Consider the following 24553-nt stretch of genomic DNA (forward strand, 5'->3'; position numbering starts at 1 on the left):
GAGCCACCTGCCAACATCTAAAGAAGAAAATCCCTCTCTCTCTCCCTCTCCCTCACTCTGTCTCTTTCCTTTCCTCTGTCTTCTGCTTTCTCTCTCTCTCTCTCTTTCTGTGTGTATTTCTCCCTCCCTCCCTCCCTCTTACCCTGCATTTTTCCCAGCAGAGACTCTCATGGACCCCCTGGCTCCGCTGCTTTCGTCAGTGACTTGGAGCGCTCAGAGAACTTTGTGAACTCCCTACCACGCCGTCAGAGTGGGAGAGAGGAAGAAGAGGAAGCAGTTTGATGGGACACAGCCTCGCAGCAGCAGCCTCCTCTGGAGACAGCAGGACCCCCCGCTGTTGATGATGATCCCCCGGGCCATGAGAGGCCAGCACCTCACTCTCATCCTCACCCTCAGTCTGCTGTGGCTCCTCACAGGACTCCTGGACCTCAGCCACGGCCTTGCCGCCGAGGACGAGGACTACTACATGCAGGAGCTCCTCACCAGAGAACATTACTATCATGTCCCAGGAGGACCTGAGGATGTAGTGCCCCAATCTGAGGGGCAGGAGCCAGTGGCGCGCAGGAATGAGAGTCCCAGCCACACCACTGCCAAGAAAGAGCCCAAGGGCCAGAAAGAGAACGCCAGACAGACAGACAAGACCACCACTGAAGCTAAGTCAGGTACAGTAAAAAGAAAAAGCGTAGGCTTTACAGTAGACGGCATGAAATTCTCAAAATGTCAGTCAGAAACTCTCTTGTGTATGATAAAAGGTTATTCCAAAGATTTTCGGCAAAAAAAAGGTTTTATTGGTCGAAAGACCATCCAAAAGTGCTGTTGTAAAAGATTAATAGTGCTTTAAAAAAGCCACAGTTGAAGTTGGCTAGCGTACACTCTCTGGTGAGAACTTTATCAATGGTTTCTCAATGACTGGCTGCAGTTACTGTATGCTAACATATAGTAGTCTATAAAAGTCTCATACCCTAAGGTTATAACCCTGTGTGTGCAATAACCTCTTTGCCATGGTAACACACGGCATCGTCTGTTGATATCATCATCAAAGTCCAGTCTTGATTAAGTTTACTAAATCCAGAGGACACAATCCATACAATGGCTGGCATTTAAACATGGCTACAGTTTAGGAAAACGTATTTCATTTGTTTACCATGCAATAACATGAATAGCCACACAAGTCAATGCTTTAAAAGGGTGATTAAAAAGTTCATGTGTCTGGCCTGGTGATTCATTTTGAAATAATATGGTTGTTTTGCATTAATTGGATTGAATGAATTGGAGACTTTGCGGTTAGATGTTAGAGCTAAGCAAAATACATCACAACATGATCAAAGTCAAAAGGAGAGGTTGCAGTTTACAGTTTGGTCACTGCTCATTAACATCCTGTCCCAAAATGTTATGTTTCCTACAATAAACCAACATTTTAATAAGCTTTGAGGGACTAACATTCAAATTAAATTTCCCCTTTAGAGAGACAAGTCCAGCAATGTGTATCAGATACACTCATACCCTATATGCTACATGTAGCCTAGCTATTTGATGAATCTAAATGGGAAACCCGAGGCACAAAATCTCTGATGTCTCTTGGACTGGAGAAGACCATCTGACTCTAATTCAGATAGTGATGGATGAGCATAGAAAAAGACAAACAATAATCTCCTCAGGTCGTCCCTCCCTCCTCCATACACATAGATCAGAGCCAGGTTCCTGTGTGGCTGTGTGGAAAGCCAGGTGGGCTTACTAGAGGAGCAGTATTAACTGCCTCTAGCGCTGTATGGGGAGGTCAGGACTGCATTAGAAACCTTGGTGTGCAGAGCACATGTGGGGGACACACACACACTCCTCCAGAGCAGCGCTATAATGAACCGTGGGGTTCTTTACAAATGGGTTTCCTATGGCTGAAAGCCTTCTCTACGGTGTTGTAGCTTTTGCAGCTTAATGGTTAGTTCAGTTCTGTGGGCCAGTGTATCCTGCAGTGTGATTGAAGGGCAGTATCAGACATGTAGGTACATCGGTAGCAGACCCAGGCTCAGTTAGCATTTGAAATCAAGTTTGCCTGGCACAATGGAACCCATGGAATAGTCCCAAAAGCACAAACCCCTGCCATTAGGCACAGTATTTTAAAAGAGTATTTCAAATAGTTTTCAGCCCATGTCTGGTGCAGACAGTGAGTTTGGAGTAACAGGCATGTAGGTACAATATAGTAGGTGTGTCCAGCGACAGCCTGGTGAGGGGTGTAAGCCAGGTAATCGGGAGCAGCTGTGTCTACAGTTACTCAACAGTTCAGGCATCCTCTCTCACACACATGTCTCTGCAGGGGTACCTGCAGCAGGTGGGACTGGGACAGGAATATCAACACGGCCAAACCTTGTGCAGGCTATATCAAGTCTGTTGACATGGGAAGTAGACTATGCTATTTTCCATTGAACACTTCATGATGATTGTTTATATCATGTGCAGCGCAACATTTTGGTTCCTTTGCTTGTCCACAAAGTGCTCTGATTCTGTTGGGTTGCGTTTCATGCTTTATGTTCAAAACCATGAACTACTGCCTCTTGTCAGCTTATTGAAATGTCATTACGATGATTGTCAGTCTTTTTTATGATTTTGTTAGTATGAGGTTCATCTGTGCGACTGCGAAGGGGTCATCTTTGAGAACACAATTATGTTAATGATCTATTTCGAATCTGCATTGGTTGCTCATCATGAATAACATTTAAAAACCTGAAAACACTAAATAGGTCAATCACAAGATTGCACAATTTACATCTCAAGATTCATGTGTCTACTTCATCTAAATCCACTGACTTAATTATTGGCAGCTTTCTGCATTGTTTAATGGGCCTATTTGAGAAAAATAGTTATCGCATGGGGCCTATCCTAACCTGACATTCAATCACATTAAATTAACATTCACCATTCCCAAGTCTACTCTGTTGCTCCTTCAGGAATGTGTTTTTTTTTCTTTCTTGTACATGCAGGTCATTTTCACGATAGCCTTGAACTTTGAGGCAGTTATTTGATTAAGCGGTACTGTGCCAACTCTTTTTAGGACATTGTTTGCCTTCTTAGTTTGAATCTGGTGCAGTACTGTTGACTGTATTTAGTAATAGCTTTATTTAAAGGACTGTAGGGAAATCAACTTTCATGAGAGGTGGAAACATTTTGAGTGACTTGAATCATGTGTCTCTAACACCAGATCTATTTCTTTTCTCAGTGAAAACTGGAAACAAGAAGGCTGAGAAAAACAAAAAGGGTGCTTTGAAAACTCCAAACAGCATCAACGAGGGGGAGGGTCAATACAAGTCAGTCAAAGAGGGTGAGTAAGTGATGGCTGCCCTAACACTACCACTGGGATTCATTCGAGCGGACCTTCAATACCTGTGATCAGCCTCTCGGCAATATCCATCCCCCTCATCGTACAGTACTTACTTGTGCATCTGTGTGAGGCCAGTCAGCAAGAGAGGAAAGACACACACACAAGCCCACACTTAGAAATGACAAATGTGTCTGACTCCTCTTGGAAAGGGTTAGAATTCGAAAAAAGCTTATTTTCCCCGCGAGGAAAAAACCTGGCAATAAAGATGATGCTTCTTATGTGAGGTGAAGTCACAGAGGCTCTGCTGTCCTCTCTGCAGATGAAACATTGTGTTTGGTTGCTATGGATCATGTCAGAATGACTAAACAGAAGTCAGGATAGTCCTAGTTCGAAGGCCAGTTGCCTGCGGTTGTAGAAACGAATACTGTTCTAGATTGTATATCACCATCATTCTCTTCCAAGCCACAATGACTACATAATGGCTCCATTCTGTTGAAGACTTTATTTGGGATACAGCATACAGTATATATCCATAGGGTCCATGATACTAGGAAATAGTCGTATTTCTTCAGCTGTGCTTTTTTGTTACAAAGTATGAAGTATTTACCACCCTATAACAGGAAAGGCAGGTGTATTATATGGCCATAGAGGCATTTTTAAGGTGAAAAATATTATAAAATAGATCATTATTTTAAGAGAGCAATCAGAAGTGAGTGGAGAGTTGGAAGGCAGCATAGTTCTAACATGCTGGAAAATGGGAACACAACACTTGCCTGGCACAAATGCTGAGGCGCAAATACGTCCAGCACACAGACATTTCTTAACATGCTCTTGGGTCCAACTCCCAAGCCATGTCTCTTGGACTGAAATCATTCCTGAAGGCAACGCTGTTGTCCAAATCATGTACAGTATGTTCAGTGCATTGTTCATTTGGCAGCAGCGATGATTTATCTGCATTACACTTTTTTGGCTTATATGTTGACAATTCAATCATGGATAAAAACAACACTGAGCTGTATGTGTTAGGCACTGAACTGTATGTCCTCTTTCTTAAAGGATTGGTTTTAATTAGCACCATTTAATAAGCTGATGAACTAAACTAAATTAATTGCAGCACTCAACTGAACTGAACTCTTTCAAGGGGACCATGGATACTTTTCTTTGCTTTTCGTATTTCCTTAATTAGTGGGTTGGAGTGTGAACGAGGGGAACAATAGGGAAATCATTACGTTGAGTATTCAACTGTGGCAGGCATTTAAGGAGTGTGATTAGAGGAACGTTTCAGCATGTCTGTCCCCTTTAGAATGCTCATCAGCCATAGTAGCACAAGGGTTTGTTGTTAAAACAAGATGTTTCCAAAAAAGCTGATATCTTGGCGTTCTATCCATGGGACTGTGCAATGGATGAGTAGCATGACAACATACTGTTGAATTTATGAAGGCCTGGACCATTGTCAGACAAAATCTAAAACTTTATTGATCCTTGTAAACAGGCTTTTGATGTGCAGCTGTCTGGCAGGGGAAGTTAGAAACAGTGATTCATCATGGAGTCACACTAATGTATTCAATTATATGGGCACTGCAGCTCTGTCCTCAACTTGGAGAGGTTACAGTATGACTGAACTCATTTACTTATTCAAGCCCATTTTCAAAGTTTCCAGTCACAGATGTCTACAGTAAAAATGATGCCATCCAGTTGTTGCTATTCCCAAAATGTGTATTTATTTGCTTTTTGTCTATTAATAGCACAGTAACAGGACAATTAGGCACCATTCATATTTCACAATTGTGTCTGCAGTTGGAAATTGAGTGCTTCTGACAGACCATGGTCCCTGACTAAACTTCAATTTCAAATTTGGGTTTCAAGCCCTAAGCAGTGCTGTGACAAGTGGCTAAGCTAACAGCGATGGGGGACTAAGCAGTCTCGTATTAAAATTGTATGATATATTATTTTCAATGTCAGATTAACTCGGTAGGCTTCTCTCTGTGCTGTTTGTGGAGTACTACACACACACTCACACACACACACACACACACACACACACACACACACACACACACACACGTTCATAATGACCTCGTGCTCGACGCGGCAGGATGGCATGTGCCTGGCTTGTTTTTCTTGTTAACATTTTTCGTTTGGCTTGCTATGAGGGGCAGGTTGACTCTAATGTATTGTGATGCCTTAGTTCTGAGCCCACTGCATGCCGTCGGCCCCTGTCTCTAATATGATGATTTTGATTTGAAATATGTACATATATTCTTTTAGCTTAGGGTCACAAGAAGGGCAACGCATGGGCTTCATATGCTTACTGTAAATACCATACTAATTGGTCACACCAGTAGCCTTGCTTCTTATCTATCTGGCTCATTAACTATGGTCTCTCTGTCACTCTGCTACACTCATACTAGTACATTCACTTGCTTTGATAAAACTTGTGATAGCAATGCTCAGAGTATTCATCATGTTATATCATCAGTTATAGGTACACTGTGTGCATTTTGGATCTCTCCAAATATCTGTGATCTTTAAAAATCTCACCACATTTCATTCCTTCACCTGGGAATAAAAAACAATCTTGGCTCTAAACTCCCATTCCAGTATGATGGATAAGGTCCGGGGTCTCAGACAGACAGACAGACAGACAGACAGACAAACAAAGAGAAGGTCACCAGACTGATTATGTAAGGGCCAACTCAGTCCCCCAGTGACGCAGAGCAAATATGCAGGGACTTGCCCGAATCCATATGCGCACATATTGTGCAAGAAGTGAGGAGGTGGAAGTCCACAGTATAGAAGTTCTATCTTTTTGTCAGTCTGCAACAATCATTTGCTGCGACTTCCCTCAGTGTTCATATGAGGACAGTTCTAGCCTTGTGACAGCGTGGTAATGGAAACCATGTGCAGTGCATGCTGCATGTACAAACAGACACGCCCAGGCGGAAATACTTGCTTTGAAATCCCATAGCTGTGGTTTCGGGGATGCCGCCAAACGGCCTGGTTGGGCTGAAGAAGCTGTTAGCCATCAGGGCCTTTCACAAGAGCTCACTTATTTGCTCATACTGGGTGATACCCAGCCATGTTGAAACTATGAGTCGATCCCAAACGATGGGCCCTATCTGGTGAGCAAGCATCTCAATCTGTGTAATCAGTTCAAGATGGGGATTCAGTGAAGCAAACTCAAGTGTTGCCTACCCCTGCAGCTGTGCATAGCTGTCTTGCAGAAAATTCAACCGTTTTAAGTGAAATGATGTGTGTTTTGATGAAGCTGGTATTTAGCAATTTTGAAACCAGATAGCCATACACAGCTCATCTTGGCCCGTAGTGTTTTAGTCCTTACTCCATTAGTTCCATAGCCAAAAAAGGAGTCTGAGGAATTGCATCGTTTTAGCTGTTGATGATGAGATGATGATTCGAAAAGATATTGAACGTCATCATCAATCAAAAGATCTAAAGTGATGGCAAGGCCTGCGGGACTCAAGGCATCATAGAATACCGTTGCCCTGTGTGTGTGTGTGTGTGTGTGTGTGTGTGTGAGTGTGTGAGTGTGTGTGTGTGTGTGTGTGTGTGAGTGTGAGTGTGAGTGTGTGAGTGTGTGTGTGTGTGTGTGTGTGTGTGAGTGTGAGTGTGAGTGTGAGTGTGTGTGTGTGTGTGTGTGTGTGTGTGTGTGTGTGTGTGTGTGTGTGAGTGTGTGTGTGAGTGTGTGTGTGAGTGTGTGTATGTGTGTATGTGTGTGTGTGTGTGTGTGTGTGTGTGTGTGTGTTACAGCTAGCTGGCTAGCTAACCTAGCAGTTTCAGCCTCACTGCACATGATGGATCCATACAGCACGCCCACAGCAAGGCATCACAAGGACAGTCACGCTGCATTCTGCATCACAGTTCCGAAGCACGACATGAACACTCGCCTATCCCCCTCTGCCATACTGTAGGTCTTCTCTGGTATGTCATTTCCAAAAATAGAATATTCACCAATCTTAGTTTGTGAGATTTGTGATTCGCCTACTTTATTGAATTTGACAAGCATTTAATAGACAATTTCTATTAAGGATACATGTATTGTATTCATTTTATAATGATGTGTTAACGAAGTGCACACATACTGTTTGTATGTAGATATCAGTAGGTGTAAATTGACACATGATGTGTGGTACTAATGAGTAGTAGTTTCATAACCAGTCCAAACAATCACACAACACATTTCCATTTCATCCAGACCTAATGATTTGATTTTCTAGACCTTGAGAAGATTGATAGTTTGCCCGTCTGTGTTTGGTGTGGGCCGGTGCTCAAGTCTGCTTCAAATGAGACTGGCTACATGACTCATATCCCATCTCCGTTGGTTGGGCAGCGATGATGCTAATGGTTTCTGAAAATGTGTTGAGAAACAGTGACACTGACTGACACAATGACGGTTAATGTTACTCAGTCCTTCATTTTTACTTAATTATATTGCAGTGGGAGATACATTCGCCTTGTGTTGTTTATGTGAATAAGGAACTACAAGTGTTGTTGTTGTTGTTGTTATTGATGCTGTTGGTCATAGTTCTCTCATTAACGTCACACATCTAGGCTAACAGGCTACTGTGGTGTACATGAAAGAGGATATGAGTTGCTGTACTCTATACTACTGAGTCTGGTCAGTATGTGCTTTGTGTATGAGTCTTGCTTGCTTCACAGCATAACGTATGCAGCAGTACTGTATGTAACAAGATGAAACATTAAATACATGATATTATTGTTGTATTATTACCATGATTGTGTAACAAAGTAACTTTTCATTTTGTTTCATTAGAATGTCCTCCGATGGGGCTGGAGACCCTTAAGATTGATGACTTTCAGCTTCACGCTTCCACAATGAGACGTTATGGCCTTGGAGCACACAGAGGTCGCCTCAATATCCAGGTGTGTCAAGAACAGAGAGGTTTACATGTGCAATAGACCTCACAAAAAGTGTCCCGGGTGCGGTCAAGGGGTACCAAATGAAACCCTTATTGAAAAATTACAACAGGCTTGGGTGACCTACTTTTTCGTTAGTTGCTTCTTATGCTTCCAATGGCTTGGAAACTTTAATTGGATTCATTTACTGTTCCAAGGACAGAGTAGAATAATACATATTTCAGAGGATCATAGAGAACCCAGATTCAAAACAAGATTTATAGATGATGACATTGATAAAGATGTCTTGGCTCATGACTCATTCAATGCGGGTGGCATAGATTCTACTCCATCTTAGGGTGCATGTTCATCGTTCGTGGCTGACTCAAGAGAGAAAACAATAGCCTTGCCATTCAGTTCAACCAGGGGCATATTCCCAAACCTAATAAAGCGGATTGACATCTGGGAGAAGAGGTATTTCCTGTTGGTGCGAGCTCCACTGAGGATTTGAATCGGAGTGCAGTCTGCTCTGCAGTTTGCCTCAGTCATCATCATCATCAGCGAGCTGTACTGTCTTGGATCAGATACTGTATAGTACACATAATGACTTCCACACACTTCATTCTGTATCTACCAAGAGCCCAACAAACAAACCCTCTGTTGTTTCGTGTTTACAGATCTGTTGTAACTTAATGTTTGCGTGTGTGTCACATTAGGAATCATCCAGATGCCTTCAATCTGGAGAGAGAAATCTCTTGAAATCAGAAGGAACACAAAGAAAACAGATGTCAGCTGTTGATTCAGGCCAATGCCTAATAGAGAGCTTTTTTTTCTCTTCCCCTTCTGTTGCTCATATGTTACGATTCCAAGCACGGATGGCATCAGAATAAATGCGGTGGAAGATCATTTGGCCAACGCAGATGAAGCCTATTCTCCTCGTTTAGTCTGAGGAGGGTGGCCTTACGTATGGCCAAACAATCCTTGATGTAAACAAGCTATTTTCTGGTCTGGGGGAAGTAAATCCAGTTAACTTGTATCTTAAAAAAGGCCCTAACCAAAACACAGCTAAGTCTGTCTTTGAGGAGAGAAAATATTGGCATAGTAATCGCCATTCTTTCTCATTTATGTCATCAAAGCTGATTTACTGGAAACAATAAGTGAGACTAACTAGGTACTTGGAGCTCACACAAAATCACTCTGATCCCAAGTTGACTGCTGAATGTATCATTTAAAATGAGTGGTATATTCTCTTAGCACTCAGATGAATAAGATAAAGAATTTGTCAGCATAATTGTCAGCATATCATCAAGTTAGTATACTTAATTCATTGCTTACTGTATGCTTCCACGTCATACAGCAATTTGCCTTGCTATTTCTTTCTTTTTAGGAAGGCTTTCACTGCATATTTCAATATTTCTTTTTCTTGCAAAGCACTCACATCAATATTTTAAGTAGAAAGTGCCCTCATTTTGCTAGACACAATTTCAGGGATACAGGGATGATGTAGGGTCCTATTTCAACCAATTGCACCCAACAGGTTTCCAGAATAACACAAAACATAACTCTTCTTGTGTGGCAACATGGAATGTTAAAATTGGTTCAGTTTCAGACTGTAAACATTAGTTTGTTGAGGAGATGAATCTTCACATTCAAGAATGCCATATTCAAGAAAAAAAAACTGTCTTTGTGTTATTCTGGAAACTCATTATCTGCAGTTGATTGAATTTGAGCCCAACTGTTGCAGGGCAGACTAAACTAAACTCTTCCCTTTTCTGTTAGGCTGGCCTCTATGAGGATGACTTTTATGACGGAGGCTGGTGCGCTGGAAGGAACGACCCCTTGCAGTGGTTCGAGGTGGACGCCAGGAGACTGACCAAGTTCACTGGGGTCATCACACAGGGCAGGAGCTCCCTTTGGTCGTGAGTACTGTACCATACCCTTTAAACACTCTTACAAGTGTCAGTGAGTACCATCCCTGTAAACATATTGTACAACTGTCAATAGGTTCACAGTTTAGTTCACATAAACACAGTTCAAGAAACTATCAGGTGTGATTCATTCTAAATAACAGTCTTATCTTATCATATCTCTTTCTGATCCTCCTCTCTGTCTCTGTCTCTCTGTCTCTCTGTCTCTGTCTCTCTGTCTCTCTGTCTCTGCCTCTCTCTGTCTCTGTCTCTGTCTCTGTCTCTGTCTCTGTCTCTGTCTCTGTCTCTGTCTCTCTGTCTCTGTCTCTGTCTCTGTCTCTGTCTCTCTGTCTCTGTCTCTGTCTCTGTCTCTGTCTCTGTCTCCCTGTCTGTCTCTGTCTCTGTCTCTGTCTCTGTCTCTGTCTCCCTGTCTGTCTCTGTCTCTGTCTCTGTCTCTGTCTCTCTCTCTGACGAGAGCTGCTGCGAGTGGAGGTGGATGGATTGATAATGAAGTGTATTTGATTTGGATCTCCCTCGTCATGTCTGTCACGCTGAAAAAAGGTCATGCAATTAAAGGGAGATCAGAGGAGATGCTACCATTTGTTCTTTCATCACAATGGATGATGATTGTTTTACAGGTGCAAAAATGAGACATGTACACATCTCGTGTGGTTTGAAACAATGACTGCTTGCAATTCATCAATTCACGTGAGGATCAAATTAGGTTGAAAATTGAAGCCCCCTCATGCTGATGTCTCCATGGAATCACGTTTCTCAGAGGGAAGGGCAGCTGTCCTTCCACTCTGACTCACCTCATCACCGCCCCTCCTCCCCCTTTTGTGTCCCATTTTCTTGTTGTCCCTTCGGGCCACTTTGGCCAATGAAGTGATTGTGCCATTAGAGACTTGACTCTTCAATCACTACCTCAGTACACTTACTGTCCATCTGATAGTTATTTGTGTTGCAACTACAGTGCACTCTTCCTCATCATCATCCTCATTCACTGATTTTGATTGGACATTTTCAAGATCCTAGTCGTAAGCAAGAGGTTGGAACCAGTGGGAAACCATGGTTACCGTAGGAGAGCACATAGGCTGACATGTTTAATCCTCTGTGGCTGCTGTGGCTGTGGCTGTGGCTGTGGCCAGGGGCTTCCCTGGAGCCCTGTTTGACTCAGCGGAACCCCAGCCCTTTATCAGCTGTGGAGGAGCACGCACACACACACACACACACACACACACACACACACACACACACACACACACACACACACAAACACATAAACACACATACACACACACACACACACACACACATACACGCACACACGCACGCACACGCACACACGCACACACAAGAAGAACGCATGTGCGCACGCATGCACGTGCATTTGCAAGTGTCCCTGGGCGACTCACAAAGGATTCCGTCTGGGCTTTGCTCTGGAGAAAGAGGGTATTAGTCATAGTCCTTCACCTTGAATTATTCCACCCACAGTTTTCAAAGGGCCTGAATGCTTCATTCATGTCAGACTTGACTCATCTAAACACAGGGACACAGTGAATATCATAAGTCTTCAAGGCACATTTTCTGCAGTACTAGGCTAGCTGTGGTGCCTAAGCTGGTGAAGAGAATCATCATGTTAAGTAGCAAATACTTTACTTTACATTTTCATCTGAAATACTACATATGTTCATCTGACATCTGAGTACCGTTATAGACTGTCATCCACTGGCAGTGTTTGTTTCTGAGCAAATTGCTGTATAAAACGACAGTACTGTATGTGTATTGCCATGAGCAAAGTCCTTTGAAAGAATTTACTTGATCCCGATTATCACAGTTTCATCTATTTTCAGAATCTACACATGATACCCAGCCCTGTAATAATATTTGACGCATTCTGCCCTTTGCACTCCTTAATTGGGAAAGGTGGCACAGACTTTGGAAACTACTTTGTACTTTCAGAGCTGGGCAGAGCTCCCTTATCAAGCTGCATGTGTAATTTCGCTTCCAAGTCGTACATGAGCTCTCGGTGCAGCAGTCACAGGGGCGCAGGCATAGAGACAGGATCTCCCGGCAATTATTTCTCTGGCTCTGTAGCTGTCTTTGTTGCCAGCTCTGGAGGTCTGATCATAACAGCTTTCTAATTAACAGTACTGGGGATTCTAACCAGACATTGTCCTTATTCAGCTCAGCAGTGACGGCCAATATCTTTATCCAGGAACCGCCTACTGTGCACACAGACCGTACATCAGGTAGCACGGTGCACCGCATGATAGGTAGAATCCTTTGATGTATAACAAGGTTGCAATGACAGACACATGCTGTACAGTATACATACTAACATAGAAATTGGTTTTCCTATTTTTTTTTTTTGGCATCTTTCCCATTCCGCATAAACTGTTCCCATGCTTTGCCTATTTGTTTTTGCAAAAAGGAAACACATGTCTGTGCACATTGTTTCTGGAAGTCTGACATCTCTTTATACACAGCAGTCTCGATGGGCATTATTCTATAACAAATACCCTACAACAGTGAATTTGAAGTGTTTTATTGTGCTTAACTGCTCTCATGGGCACACGGTACTGTATTAAGTTTATGTGCTGTCCTCTATCATATACCTTAGTGTGACGTATCTGTGTAGTGGGCAAGATGGAATCCTTCTCGCTTATATCTGTACGGTGTACTGTATAGTGACTCCACTAAAGAAGAACCAGGTGTCAGATATATTTCAGCTTTGCTCCAAGACTGAGCCACTTACTGTAAGTGGAGGGAGCTGACGTGAATACTAATTGTGTAAAGGCTGATACGGTATGATCGTATATATCTTTCATATGTCCAATTTGTCTGGACCTTATACGTGTACAGTACAATGACTGTGTTTGTACACTTCAAGTCAGGTCAGGATGGAAGAGATTCACCTTTTTGCCTTCTTAACTCCTACCACTCATCCCATTTTCAGGAGTGATTGGGTGACCTCATACAAAGTGCTGGTGAGCAACGACAGTCACACCTGGGTGACTCTGAAGAATGGATCGCGAGACCTGGTGAGTAGCCAAGATGGAGATCAAACCATATATGGGTGTTGTTGTAGTACAGTACTGTTTTTCTTTGCACACAAACCATGTTGTGTTATTTTCATACTTTTTAAAGAAAATAATTCTCTAAAAAGTTCGTTTGGATCATATTGGTACCTCCTGTGCTGTAATTCCTCCTTTCTTCACATCTACAGTATAGATCAGTATGCAGTATGATGAAGATAAAGCATTTGTGTTGCGTCTGCTTTGCTTCAAGATTTCAGTTTCTGATGATGTCAGAGTTTGCTTGTAGAACAGAATTCTTGTTTGAAAACAATTACCAGTAAGGCTTTGGAGCCCCAGATATTTGAAAACCAAATGAGCTGAGAGACGTCGTAAATATGGATGATGCTCAGACAGATGGGCGCCTCATCAAGACCCACTTTCAAAGTGGCGGCTCCGATCTCTCACCTGGCACTTGGTATTATCTACAGGAGAAAGAGGCAACAATAAAATACAAAACACCCATAATTGTTTCCTTCCATTGCTACTAGACTCTATCTTGGATTTATGATGTGTATTCATTTTACTATCATATCTGATATTTATTGAGGTATAAGGTCTGGGAATAAGTTGAGTTTTACTCAAAAATCATATTTTTATATATTTCTCATCAGCCTACTGTACCATTGATATGGTCCCCATTGATAATTACTTAATATACATATAAACCTCATAGATATTGTAGTTGTGAGCTCAGATTTACTTCCTGGAATAGGAGGAGTCAAAATCATGAGACATCATCATCCAGGAAGTAAATCTAAGCTTGCTATTAGGATATCTATGAGGCTCTGATGTGCAAAATGATAAAACGATTATAAAAATACTTATAAAGTGATATAGAAAATCACCCTTCATCTGTACAAACTTTCTATTCCACATGATTACAATGTTCAGTAAAGGTGTAATGCACTAGATGTCAGTGTCTGTACTCAGTGCAGTGTACTGTATGTGCATGTGCTTGCCTCAGTAGATCTTCATTGGAAACAAAGAGAAAGAGATTCCAGTTCTCAACGCCTTCCGCGTGCCCGTGGTTGCCCGCTACATTCGTATCAACCCACGCTCCTGGTTCAACGGTGGCAGCATCTGTATGCGAGTCGAGGTCCTCGGCTGCCCTATGCCAGGTAATTAGTCTCTACCCGCTGGTGTGGTGTCTAACCACACACCTGGTAACGTTAGAGTCTGACAAGAGGGACTACCAGGTAACTGAGCGCCATTGTCTCCTAATCAGCCACAATTGCCTGATAATGTAATGTCCTCTGTGGTAATATAGGCAGTAAGATAAGGTGGAGTCCTCAAAGCCACTTATTTACAGTACATGACATTCAATCATCTGTTCCATGACTTTATGATATCTGATCTGTTTCCTGGCAGACCCCAACAATTATTACCATAGACGGAATGAAATCACAACAACAGACAAGTTGGACTTCAAACATCACAGCTACAAAGAGATGAGGCATGTAAGTTGAGTACGAGCTGAGCTGAGAGGAGAGTAACGTCTTATACATGGTTGAGTAAGACGGGAAGCACGGGCTTGCATTGTACCCAGGGTTTGCAGTCGTTGTAAATACATAATTATTCAGTTACAGGTATGTCTAGAACATGTATTATATACTGTCTGTGAATTGACAAAACCCATCAGATTGAAGTGTGAATTTGGCTTGACACTCAACACACATATTGACTCACGTGGGTGTATGAATTTGAATCTGAATGAATAGTCATTGTAAAGTTGTGAGCGATGAAAATGTCGTAGGCGTCTTGTACTATAGCATGACTTATTCATGCAGTTGACATAAACAGTAGCCTGGCTGTCCTATGAAGGCTGACAGCTGTATTTATCAGTGGAACACTGTGACTAAACGGTTTGAAGGTAGCAGTGCTTTGAATCATAATCTCCTCTAATGCAGCAAGCAGAGCTCCTCACAGCTAGGCAGGCAGGCTGTCGGGGGGTGTCCCAAACTGCTGGCATGAACCTTAATGATCGCCTCACTCACAAGGCATAAAAACAGTGGGCACTGCCTACAAACTACTTCAAAATATCATCATAATGAGCAGAAATGTGAATATCTCAGACTGATGAGATTTGATTCGATTAGATTTTAGTTCATTAATCCCTGTAGGGAAAGTGAATATCTTGGAGTCTCCGTTACTTACAGGCAGGCACATTTTTAAGACTCACCTTAAAGCTTCTGTTTGTCCTTGACATATTTTCCAATTCAGGGGGCTTATCTCTCTCCCTCCCATTCACCTCAGTACAGTATCTCTCCATTACTTCACGGGCTGCAGTTGGAAATACTTTATCTTATTTTCTTCTAAATAAAATAAATGCCCGATAGTGGAGAAAGAGAAAGAACAAAATCGTTCTCACGGGGTTTTGGAGAGAGTTTCAGATCCTTGCCAATTCCATAGTCTGGCAGAGTGTAGGAAGTCAGGCAAAACAAAGTATGCATGCAGCGAACTTTAGCCACAACAAACAGTTAATGAAGACGATGAAGTCTCATTAGTCAGGCATTCTGTCAGCCAGGATCGTCTTATGGCCTGTCGAACAAACAAATGTCTAGCAGCTCTCATTAGTTTCATTGATGAAATAGAACGTTCATGGAATGTGCACTGTTCCGCTGTGTCTTAAAATGTGTCTTACATTGACCATGATGATTGCTCAAGCCAGGTGTAATTATCGAGGGAACGGCATATATTAGCATGGTACTGTTTCACCTCTGCCATGCGGTCCCTTGTTTCCTAAACTAAACCAGATGTTTGCATAATGATTTACTTGGTAAAATCGGAGGTTCAACAACTGCTTAATTATAACCCCATCTCTCCATTGTGATTAATGACTTCCCTAGCAGCTGTTTGAGGGGGTAAACAAAAACATAGATTTTTTATAATTAATGATGTTGCTTGATTTAACAGCTTGTCATGTTAGTTCCTTCCTGCTATATTTCCTTTCTCTCTCTCTCTCTCTCTCTCTCTGTCTCTCTCTCTGTCTCTCTCTCTCTCTCTCTGTCTCTCTCTCTCTCTCTCTCTCTCTCTCTCTCTCTGTCTCTCTCTCTCTCTCTCTCTCTCCCTCTTTCTCTCCCTCTACCTCTCTCTCTCTCACACTCTCTCTCTCTCTCTCTCTCTCTCTCTCTCTCCCTCTTTCTCTCCCTCTACCTCTCTCTCTCTCACACTCTCTCTCTGTCTCTCTCTCTCTCTCTCTCTCTCCCTCTTTCTCTCCCTCTACCTCTCTCTCTCTCACACTCTCTCTCTCTCTCTCTCCCTCTCTCCCTCCCTCTCTCTCTCCCTCCCTCTTTCTCTCCCTCTCTCCCTCTCTCCCCCCCTCTCCCTCTTTCTCTCCCTCTCTCCCTCTACCTCTGTCTCTCCCTCCCTCTTTCTCTCTCTCTCTCTCTCTCTCCCTCCCTCTTTCTCTTTCTCTCTCTCTCTCTCTCTCTCTCTCTCTCTCTCTCTCTCTCTCTCTCTCATCTCCCATGCACGTGCATAATACGTGTTGTTTTCAACACCAGCCACACACACCATCTTTGAGTGCTGCTCCCCAGCTGTTTTACAAGCTCGTTCCTGTAATTGCCCCTTCTGCCACGCAGGCTGTCTGATTGGGCAGATCGCAATTAAGCTGCCTCCTCCAATCTGTGATAGTGAATCCTGTTGTTATTGGTTTCCTGACAGGGCATATCCCTCCACAACATTGAAATACCACATTATGTAACGTCATAAGGCTTTTTTTTTTTTAGCACTTGAGCCCCAAGAGGAATTGTGCCCACTTTTACTTGTTTTGTTTTACTGTAATGCTGGAAGTCATACTCAGAATACTGGAAGGGGATAGGCTCTGTTTTGCATTACATACAGTACAGCAAAAATAGTAACATATGGTGTTATATAACTGAAATTACACCAAGTCTTACTAAAAGCTATGGAACTTTAATGACATTGTTTTGCCCCTGCAGCTGATGAAGGTGGTTAATGAAATGTGCCCCAACATCACAAGGATCTACAACATTGGCAAAAGCCACAGTGGTCTGAAGCTCTATGCCATAGAGATCTCTGATAACCCTGGAGAGCATGAGCGCGGTGAGAATACCTTGACTGTAGAAATGGCGTGTTACCGTGTCTCGAAATAAGATTCACTGAATGCAATTCTTAATATAACTAAGTTGAAGATTGTTGACATAGCATGCACTTTATGTTTCCTGTTAGAGAATCTTCACCAAACACCATTTCTCAGTCTGGCATGTTGTCACATTTAATTCTGCTCTCTCTCTCAATTCAAGCCAATTAAATAAGCTTTATTGGCATAACAAGACATATTACATTGCCAAAGCACACATAGGAACATATACATTTATAATGACAGAAATCTCTCTCTCTCTCTCTCAGGTGAACCAGAGTTTCGCTACACTGCGGGTTCCCATGGCAACGAGGTGCTGGGCCGAGAGCTGCTGCTGCTGCTGATGCAGTTCATGTGTCAGGAGTACCTGTCTGGTAACCCACGGATACGGCACCTGGTAAAGGAGACCAGGATCCACCTGTTGCCCTCCATCAACCCTGATGGGTACGAGAAAGCCTTTGAAGTGGTAGGTCTGCAAGACCCAGCCCTCACTGCTGATACTGACCCCTATCTGTCACTCATGGAAAGATCTATCTGATCCGGGTAATGTGTACTTCAGAAGTTCTCAACTGGGATGGAATCTGATAGAAGTAAATAATGCACTGTGGCTGAGTGTGTTTCGGCTTTCAAGTGTGTTTGAATGTAACCCAACTCTTTTGTCTCTTTTGTCCTTTTGATTTAGTTTTTTTGTCTCCCCCATTTCTCCCCATTGTAAAACAGCAGTTTCTGCCAAAATGCCTTAAAAAAACATTTAAACCTTTTTGTATCAGCCACAATATTGTCAGATCAAAGGCTCATCATTCGTTAGAAACCCAATAGGATAGAACCCACCCCTGTAGTCAAAAACATGTCTGCTTAGCCACTACAGCAGATCATAGGGACTCATTCAGGCTTCTTGTCTTCATAGTGTGTCTGTTTTTCATCTTTCCTCATATTGTCACCATGTGCCTCATGTGTCTCCATGCTGTTGGCCCTCAGGGCTCAGAGCTGAGCGGCTGGTCTCTGGGTCGCTGGACTCAGGACGGGCTGGACATCCACCACAACTTCCCTGACCTCAACTCCATACTGTGGGAGGCTGAAGCCAAGAAGTGGATCCCCAGGAAAATGCTCAATCACCATGTGGCCATCCCCGAGTGGTACCAGTCCAACAATGCCACGGTCAGTCAAAGTCAGGACTTTTACAGTGTGTCATGGAACGGAATAAGGAATGGTATCAAACACATGTGTTTGATACCATCGCTCATTCCATTCCATGCATTACAATGAGCCTGCCCTCCGATTTCTAGGTAAAGCATCCATATAACATATCCTAACATCTTGATGACAGATGCACTTTCACTACTTCATTGGCAGTTATCATTTTACTGCTCCAATCAAACTGACGAGTCTGACAGGCAAGCTACGCCATTGGGAGTTTTCAAAGGGTGAGCCACGTGAGGGTCTTGAACAGTTGTCTATTTTGGGGAGGGTTTGTTTTGACAAACTCCCTGTGAGCTAATTTAAACCCTACCAGTCTATAATAAGCTCTTCCTCACGAGTGTTTTGGCATTATGCAGTGCCACCAGTGAGTCACACTGCCTCCGAAATAGCAGCACAGCTGCAGGCACCCGGGCTGCTTCTGCCCAGGCAAAGCTGAGATCCCCATCTGTGCTCAGGAGGCTGTGAAAAGTGTCCTATTTTTCCTCCCCTCTGTGTGTGTGTGTGTGTGTGTGTGTGTGTGTGTGTGTGTGTGTGTGTGTGTGTGTGTGTGTGTGTGTGTGTCTGTTTATACTAGGGCTTAGAGACGGGTTAGGGTCTGGTAAACACTGTGAGCCCTCACAGAAAGGGCAATTTGCATCCATTTTCTAATTATATCTTGCATGCAAATCTAAACACAACCCGTTGGGTATTGGGATGGCTGTAATACATCTCACGCAACACTGCCTCTCAAAGGAAGCTAACTTTATGAGTTCTAAATAAATGCCATCAGATTTGATAGACTTTTATTGTCTGAGGTGCACTTCACGCCTGTGTTCGTAAAACAAACTAAGCTTGAATCTATAACTACTAGTTTCAAGGCAGCTTGATATCTTTGTTCATCTTCTTCTCTCCCCTGAGTGCATAATGCAGTGGCATGGTTTTCAGAAGGCGCCTGTGTTGATTTGTCAGTCCTGACATCTATTGAGATGATTACATGAGGCTGATATATTCCCCTCTCTCTCTCTCTCTCTCTCTCTCTCTCTCTCTCTCTCTCTCTCCTCTCTCTCCCTCAGGTTGCCTTGGAGACACGGGCGCTGGGAGCGTGGATGGAGAAGATCCCCTTTGTTCTTGGGGGGAACATCCAGGGGGGGGAGCTGGTAGTGACCTTCCCCTACGACAGGACCCGCTCCCAAGGAGTGACCAGAGAACAGACGCCCACTCCCGATGACCACGTCTTCCGCTGGCTGGCCTTCTCCTACGCCTCTACACACCGCCTCATGACCGACGCCAGCCGCCGTGTCTGTCACACCGAGGACTTCGCCAAGGAGGACGGCACCATCAACGGGGCATCCTGGCACACTGCGGCAGGGAGTTAGTGTTCTGCCCTCTCTGCCTCCATCTTGGATCTTTGTTCATTGTTCCCTCATATACTGTACTGTATGTGGGCTCTATAGGGTTGTGTTGTTCTCAGATTTTAGCTTTGCTTCTCCTCCTTGGAGCTGTAGTATTATTTAGTATCCATGAAGGCCTACACACCTGCATATTCAATTTCCCCACCGGCTGTTTTAGTGTTTCCTGTGTTTTGCTTGTTATGTTGTAAAATAACCTGCGAGACCACCAAAGAAAACATTACAAAAACACCTGGAAGCTACCATTATACACAACGCAGCAGTTTGCCTCTTTATATCAACACAAATGCCTCTTTTAGAAAAAACTTTCAAAAAAAAAAAAGATCTTGCCTCTTAATTTGCAAGTTGCCCAACAGATAAATTGCTCTGTGTTGGCAGGTATGAATGATTTCAGCTACTTGCACACCAACTGCTTTGAGTTGTCTATGTACGTGGGCTGTGACAAATTCCCTCATGAGAGCGAGCTGCCGGAGGAGTGGGAGAACAACCGCGAGTCGCTGCTCGTCTTCATGGAGCAGGTACAGAGGCGAAGCAGCCGCACGCAGCCCCCGCAACTCACACATACACACACAAACATACACAGCACACACGCACACACACACCCACGCACTCATAAACAAGCCATATATACATAATTAAGTGTGTATGGTGTCTGGTTTGACTTCATTAGACGTTACCTCCAGCAATCATTTATTTTATTCCACCACCTCTGTTAACTCCAACACCAATAAACCATGTATATTTATTCCTACTCCAACTGTACCTTTCATTGTGCTTCGAACAACAAGAAAATGCATTACAGTGTGCACAGATACAGTATGACATATTGCAGGTTGAACAAGAAAAGCGCCCTCTCCTTCCCAGTGTTATTGTTGTAGCATTTTCATCTGAGCTGATGGTCTGTGACACCACAGTGTGAACATCGGAACAGCATCCCCCGGACTGTCACTGTATGGTTATGAGGATACTCACCATAAGCACATTTTGGCTGTGTCTTTAGGCTAGCATATCCTACTGTCTTCTATTGTCTGCAGAAGTTGGCTTGTACATTCCTACACTGAAGACACAAGCTGTTCGACCCGCTGTTCAAACCCGCCCTCCCTCTGACATATAGTATATTAGATCTTTGGAATATTTCAGTTTGAAACAAATATGAACTTAATAAGAACTACTGTATATTCTCGCAGCACTCTTCCCAATATTTGCAGAGGTATTTGAAATGTATACAGACAGGGAGATGGAAATTTGTTTTAAATCATCCTAAGCAAATGTTGACACAGTGTGAAGCAAGAGGATGAACAGTTGTCTTTCCTACCAAACTGTATTTCTTCTTGATGGGGTTGATATTGGGGTGGGTTATCCAGCCGGTTGACCCGTGGCGTTTCATGTGCAGGTGCATCGTGGGATTAAGGGCTTAGTGAGGGACCTGCAGGGCCGGGGCATCGCCAACGCCATCATCTCTGTGGAGGGCATCAACCATGATATCCGCACAGGTTTGTCTGACATCAGTTCACTAAACATTTCACCAAAAACAATCAGCAACACTTGCAAGATATAAAATACACCATTTCTTAAATGCCAAACAATTTGTGGCAACCCTTTATTTTACTGTACGGTTTCAGTTGGTATTTACACAGTATTTACTAAGATACTATTTGGTAACTATGTGGTAAGAAGTTACCAAAGAGTAAGACTTTTTGGTACTTACCTCAATGAATTCAGCACCATTGCTAACTACCTGGTACATATTGGTGCTTGAGTCAGTGAATCTAAAAGAAACAGTTAGCATAATTAATATGCAATTATCAGGTAAAACGCTTTTACCCAGTACTTTAAGTAAGTACCGGGCTGTAAAATAAAGGGTTACCCATTTAATTTCCAGTACAGCATAGTGCGGTGCTCTACATTCTGTTATTACCTTTTTACCAAGGGTTAAAGTGCTCCATAACTGTATGTGCTTAAGTGTATGTGTTATTACAGGGTAATACCACAGGCTTTTCTTCTGCTAGCTGTAATAAACAAATGTAATAGATGCTGTGCTAGAGGTGACTTCCATGCCCAAAGTTATTCCTGCCATATTAAACAAGTGCACAGTACAGTAGTTGTTTTTCATGACAATTCTAAACATCATCAGTAGAAAATGTATTAAGGACAAAGGTCTATAATACAAAGGTCCATAATAACTAATAACCCGATAACTAAATAAACTATTCAAACATGATAATCAGAGGCAACATTTCTGGTAAGTGAATGCTACAAAGGTGTGAGAAATGTTTCTCTTCCAGTTCCAGACACAATAAGAGTCATGGAGAGTTCATGGATAGTTATCATGCTGGTATTTCATGCTTGATGAAGTAAATGACCCACACTTACACAACAAAAACACAGCTACTTTTTTTTTTTTTTTTTTTTAAGCTACAATGCTGCCAGTTATTACATAAGCAGTTGTGCCTCAACTGTCTAGCAGTACAGTATATGGGTCATATGTGCCTTGTGTTTTGGAAATGGTATGCGGGTAAGCTGATATTTTGCAACCAAAGCAGCGAGCTCTGCCTCAGGCAGGCCTTAAGAGAATCCCATGACTCTTCATTTGAGCTTCATTCTACACAATGACTCACTTCTACGGTACAGAAACCCTCCAGGCTCCGCAATGGTGCTCCACTGTAAATAGATGTCTGTTGTGCTCAACAACACTTCCCAGCTGATAGACGAAAATAGGGCCAGGGATGGTATTATGCTCAGTTCATAGTATTTATACTGTAGTCTACTCAGTGTCTCTCAGGCTTAATTCACTCAATTTGGGTATCAAGTGTGCACCCTCAAGGCTATCTTTGCTGATATCCCAAAAAGGCAGTCTTTAGAGCTGAAATGGCTGTAATCGGAGCATGAAATCGAATGTCCATTAGGACATTAACTGTTGTTATTTCTGAAATGTGGTGCAAGAAGTCACTATTTCGTTCCTGAGACTGCAGTTCCCTCGTCATCGAGAAAAGGGAACATTTCAAGCTGAACTTTTCCAAATCGGATGTTATTTTCAACTGCCACATCGTTAATGCCGGAACACAGAGTCCTCCCCGGTGAAACAACCAGGAGAAGGCGTGTCTATCCCCCACTCAGAGGGAGAATCGTCTGTAGTCACTCAGAATGCAGGATAGACATAGACAGGCAGACACAGCAGTAGGTAGACATTCACTATCTGTCAGAAAAACACTAGAAGTAGATCTCCTTCTAAATGATAATTCATCAGGATTTTATACCCGATCATTAGTTCATCAGTAAAGGAGGACAACCGGATTTCCTCTCAGATTTGTTACCGCTGTGATCTCCACATGTTGTATGGACGGTACATCACCAGCGGTGTCATAGCCGTCATCGTATTTCACAAGGCTGCGTGGCGGAGCGAAGGTGTGGGCTGGGTGGGCGTATTGGATGATGGGGAGGAAGTAAAACTGTCAGCTCTATGACTGGTTGGATCAAAGGTTCAGCACACATCGCAAGTTCACTTGCGACTCCAGCCCACACAATGCCATGCCTGGAAGAGTGGAGGGGAGGTAAATCCAAGATGACAATGCAGTGCTATTTTTAAAACCTAAACAGGAATACAGAGTCCCTCATCTTGAGAAGTAGAGCACCATCTCTTCTTTTCTTTTCATTTTCAGTTTCAGAGTATTCTTAGCTATTCTTATCAGCTTACCTTCAGCTGTTGCCAAGCATTCAAAAGCTCTGCATTTTAGGGCTAGATTTGCATAGTGGAAAGTTAACTTTGTGGCTTGAAACTTTATTTGAATTTTTATCAGTTTTTTTTGTTGAGTGCTGTTTGGTCTAGCTGGATACTATTCATTTTGTGCTTCAAACTCCGAGAAGGCGAGAATACTGTTTGTTCAGTAAATGGTTCTGAGATTTTGGAAAGGTTAACATGCCCTCAGCTATTACAAGAAAATGGACAGAATCATTTTTAATTTTAATTACAGAGTGCACTTTCCCAACGCACACATGGTCTCATACAAACACACTCACATGTTGACTCACACACGTCAGATCTCTCTTTCTCTCTGTCTGTCTCTCTCTCTCTCTTTCTTTTTCTCTCACTCACACACACACACACACACACACACCCTCACCCTCTCTCATTTGCCATCTCTCTGTGTCTTTGATAGCGGCTGACGGTGACTACTGGCGCCTATTGAACCCTGGAGAGTACAGAGTCACGGCCAGGGCCGAGGGCTACAGCCCGACCAGTAAGGTGTGTGAGGTGGGCTACGAAATGGGCGCCACAAGATGCGACTTCACCGTCGGCCGCACCAACCTCTCGCGCATCAAAGAGATCATGGAGAAATTCGGCAAGCAGCCAATCAAACTGCCCGTCCGGCAGCTCCAAGCCCGCAGGACCGTGCGACAGAGGCGTCTGGGGCAATAAGGACCATGCAGGATAGAGAGAGTCCGTGGGGGGTAGAGGTAGTGGGGGGGGGGGACACTCTCTCTCTCTCTCTCTCTCTCTCTTTCTCTCTCTCTCTCTCTCTCTCTCTCTCTCTTGTCCTCTGTTGTGATCCAAATCTGTTTTCTGCTCAGATCAAACTCTGCTTTGATCACGACTCCTTCCAACCTCTCTTTGGAACTCTATTACCGCCTCGCGGTGTTGGTGGAAGTGCTGAGATGATGATGATAAGGCAGGAATGGAGAATTTGGAG

General features: G+C 43.2%; 1 protein-coding gene across 1 annotated transcript; it reads left to right on the forward strand.

Annotated features, from left to right (window-relative positions):
• On the forward strand, positions 1-24302 carry cpxm2 (carboxypeptidase X (M14 family), member 2). The gene is made up of 14 exons (XM_083687799.1): positions 1-662; positions 3212-3313; positions 8106-8215; positions 9968-10107; positions 13055-13139; positions 14143-14293; positions 14544-14632; positions 17117-17240; positions 17547-17743; positions 18256-18435; positions 19530-19827; positions 20244-20383; positions 21259-21358; positions 24023-24302. The coding sequence occupies exons 1-14, from the start codon at positions 341-343 to the stop codon at positions 24280-24282; spliced, it is 2298 nt and encodes a 765-aa protein (XP_083543925.1). The 5' UTR covers positions 1-340; the 3' UTR covers positions 24283-24302.
• The last annotated feature ends 251 nt before the right edge of the window (positions 24303-24553 follow it).

This window comes from Argentina silus (genome assembly GCF_951799395.1).
Source record: "Argentina silus genome assembly, chromosome: 16".
NCBI classification, from domain to species: Eukaryota; Metazoa; Chordata; class Actinopteri; order Argentiniformes; family Argentinidae; genus Argentina; species Argentina silus.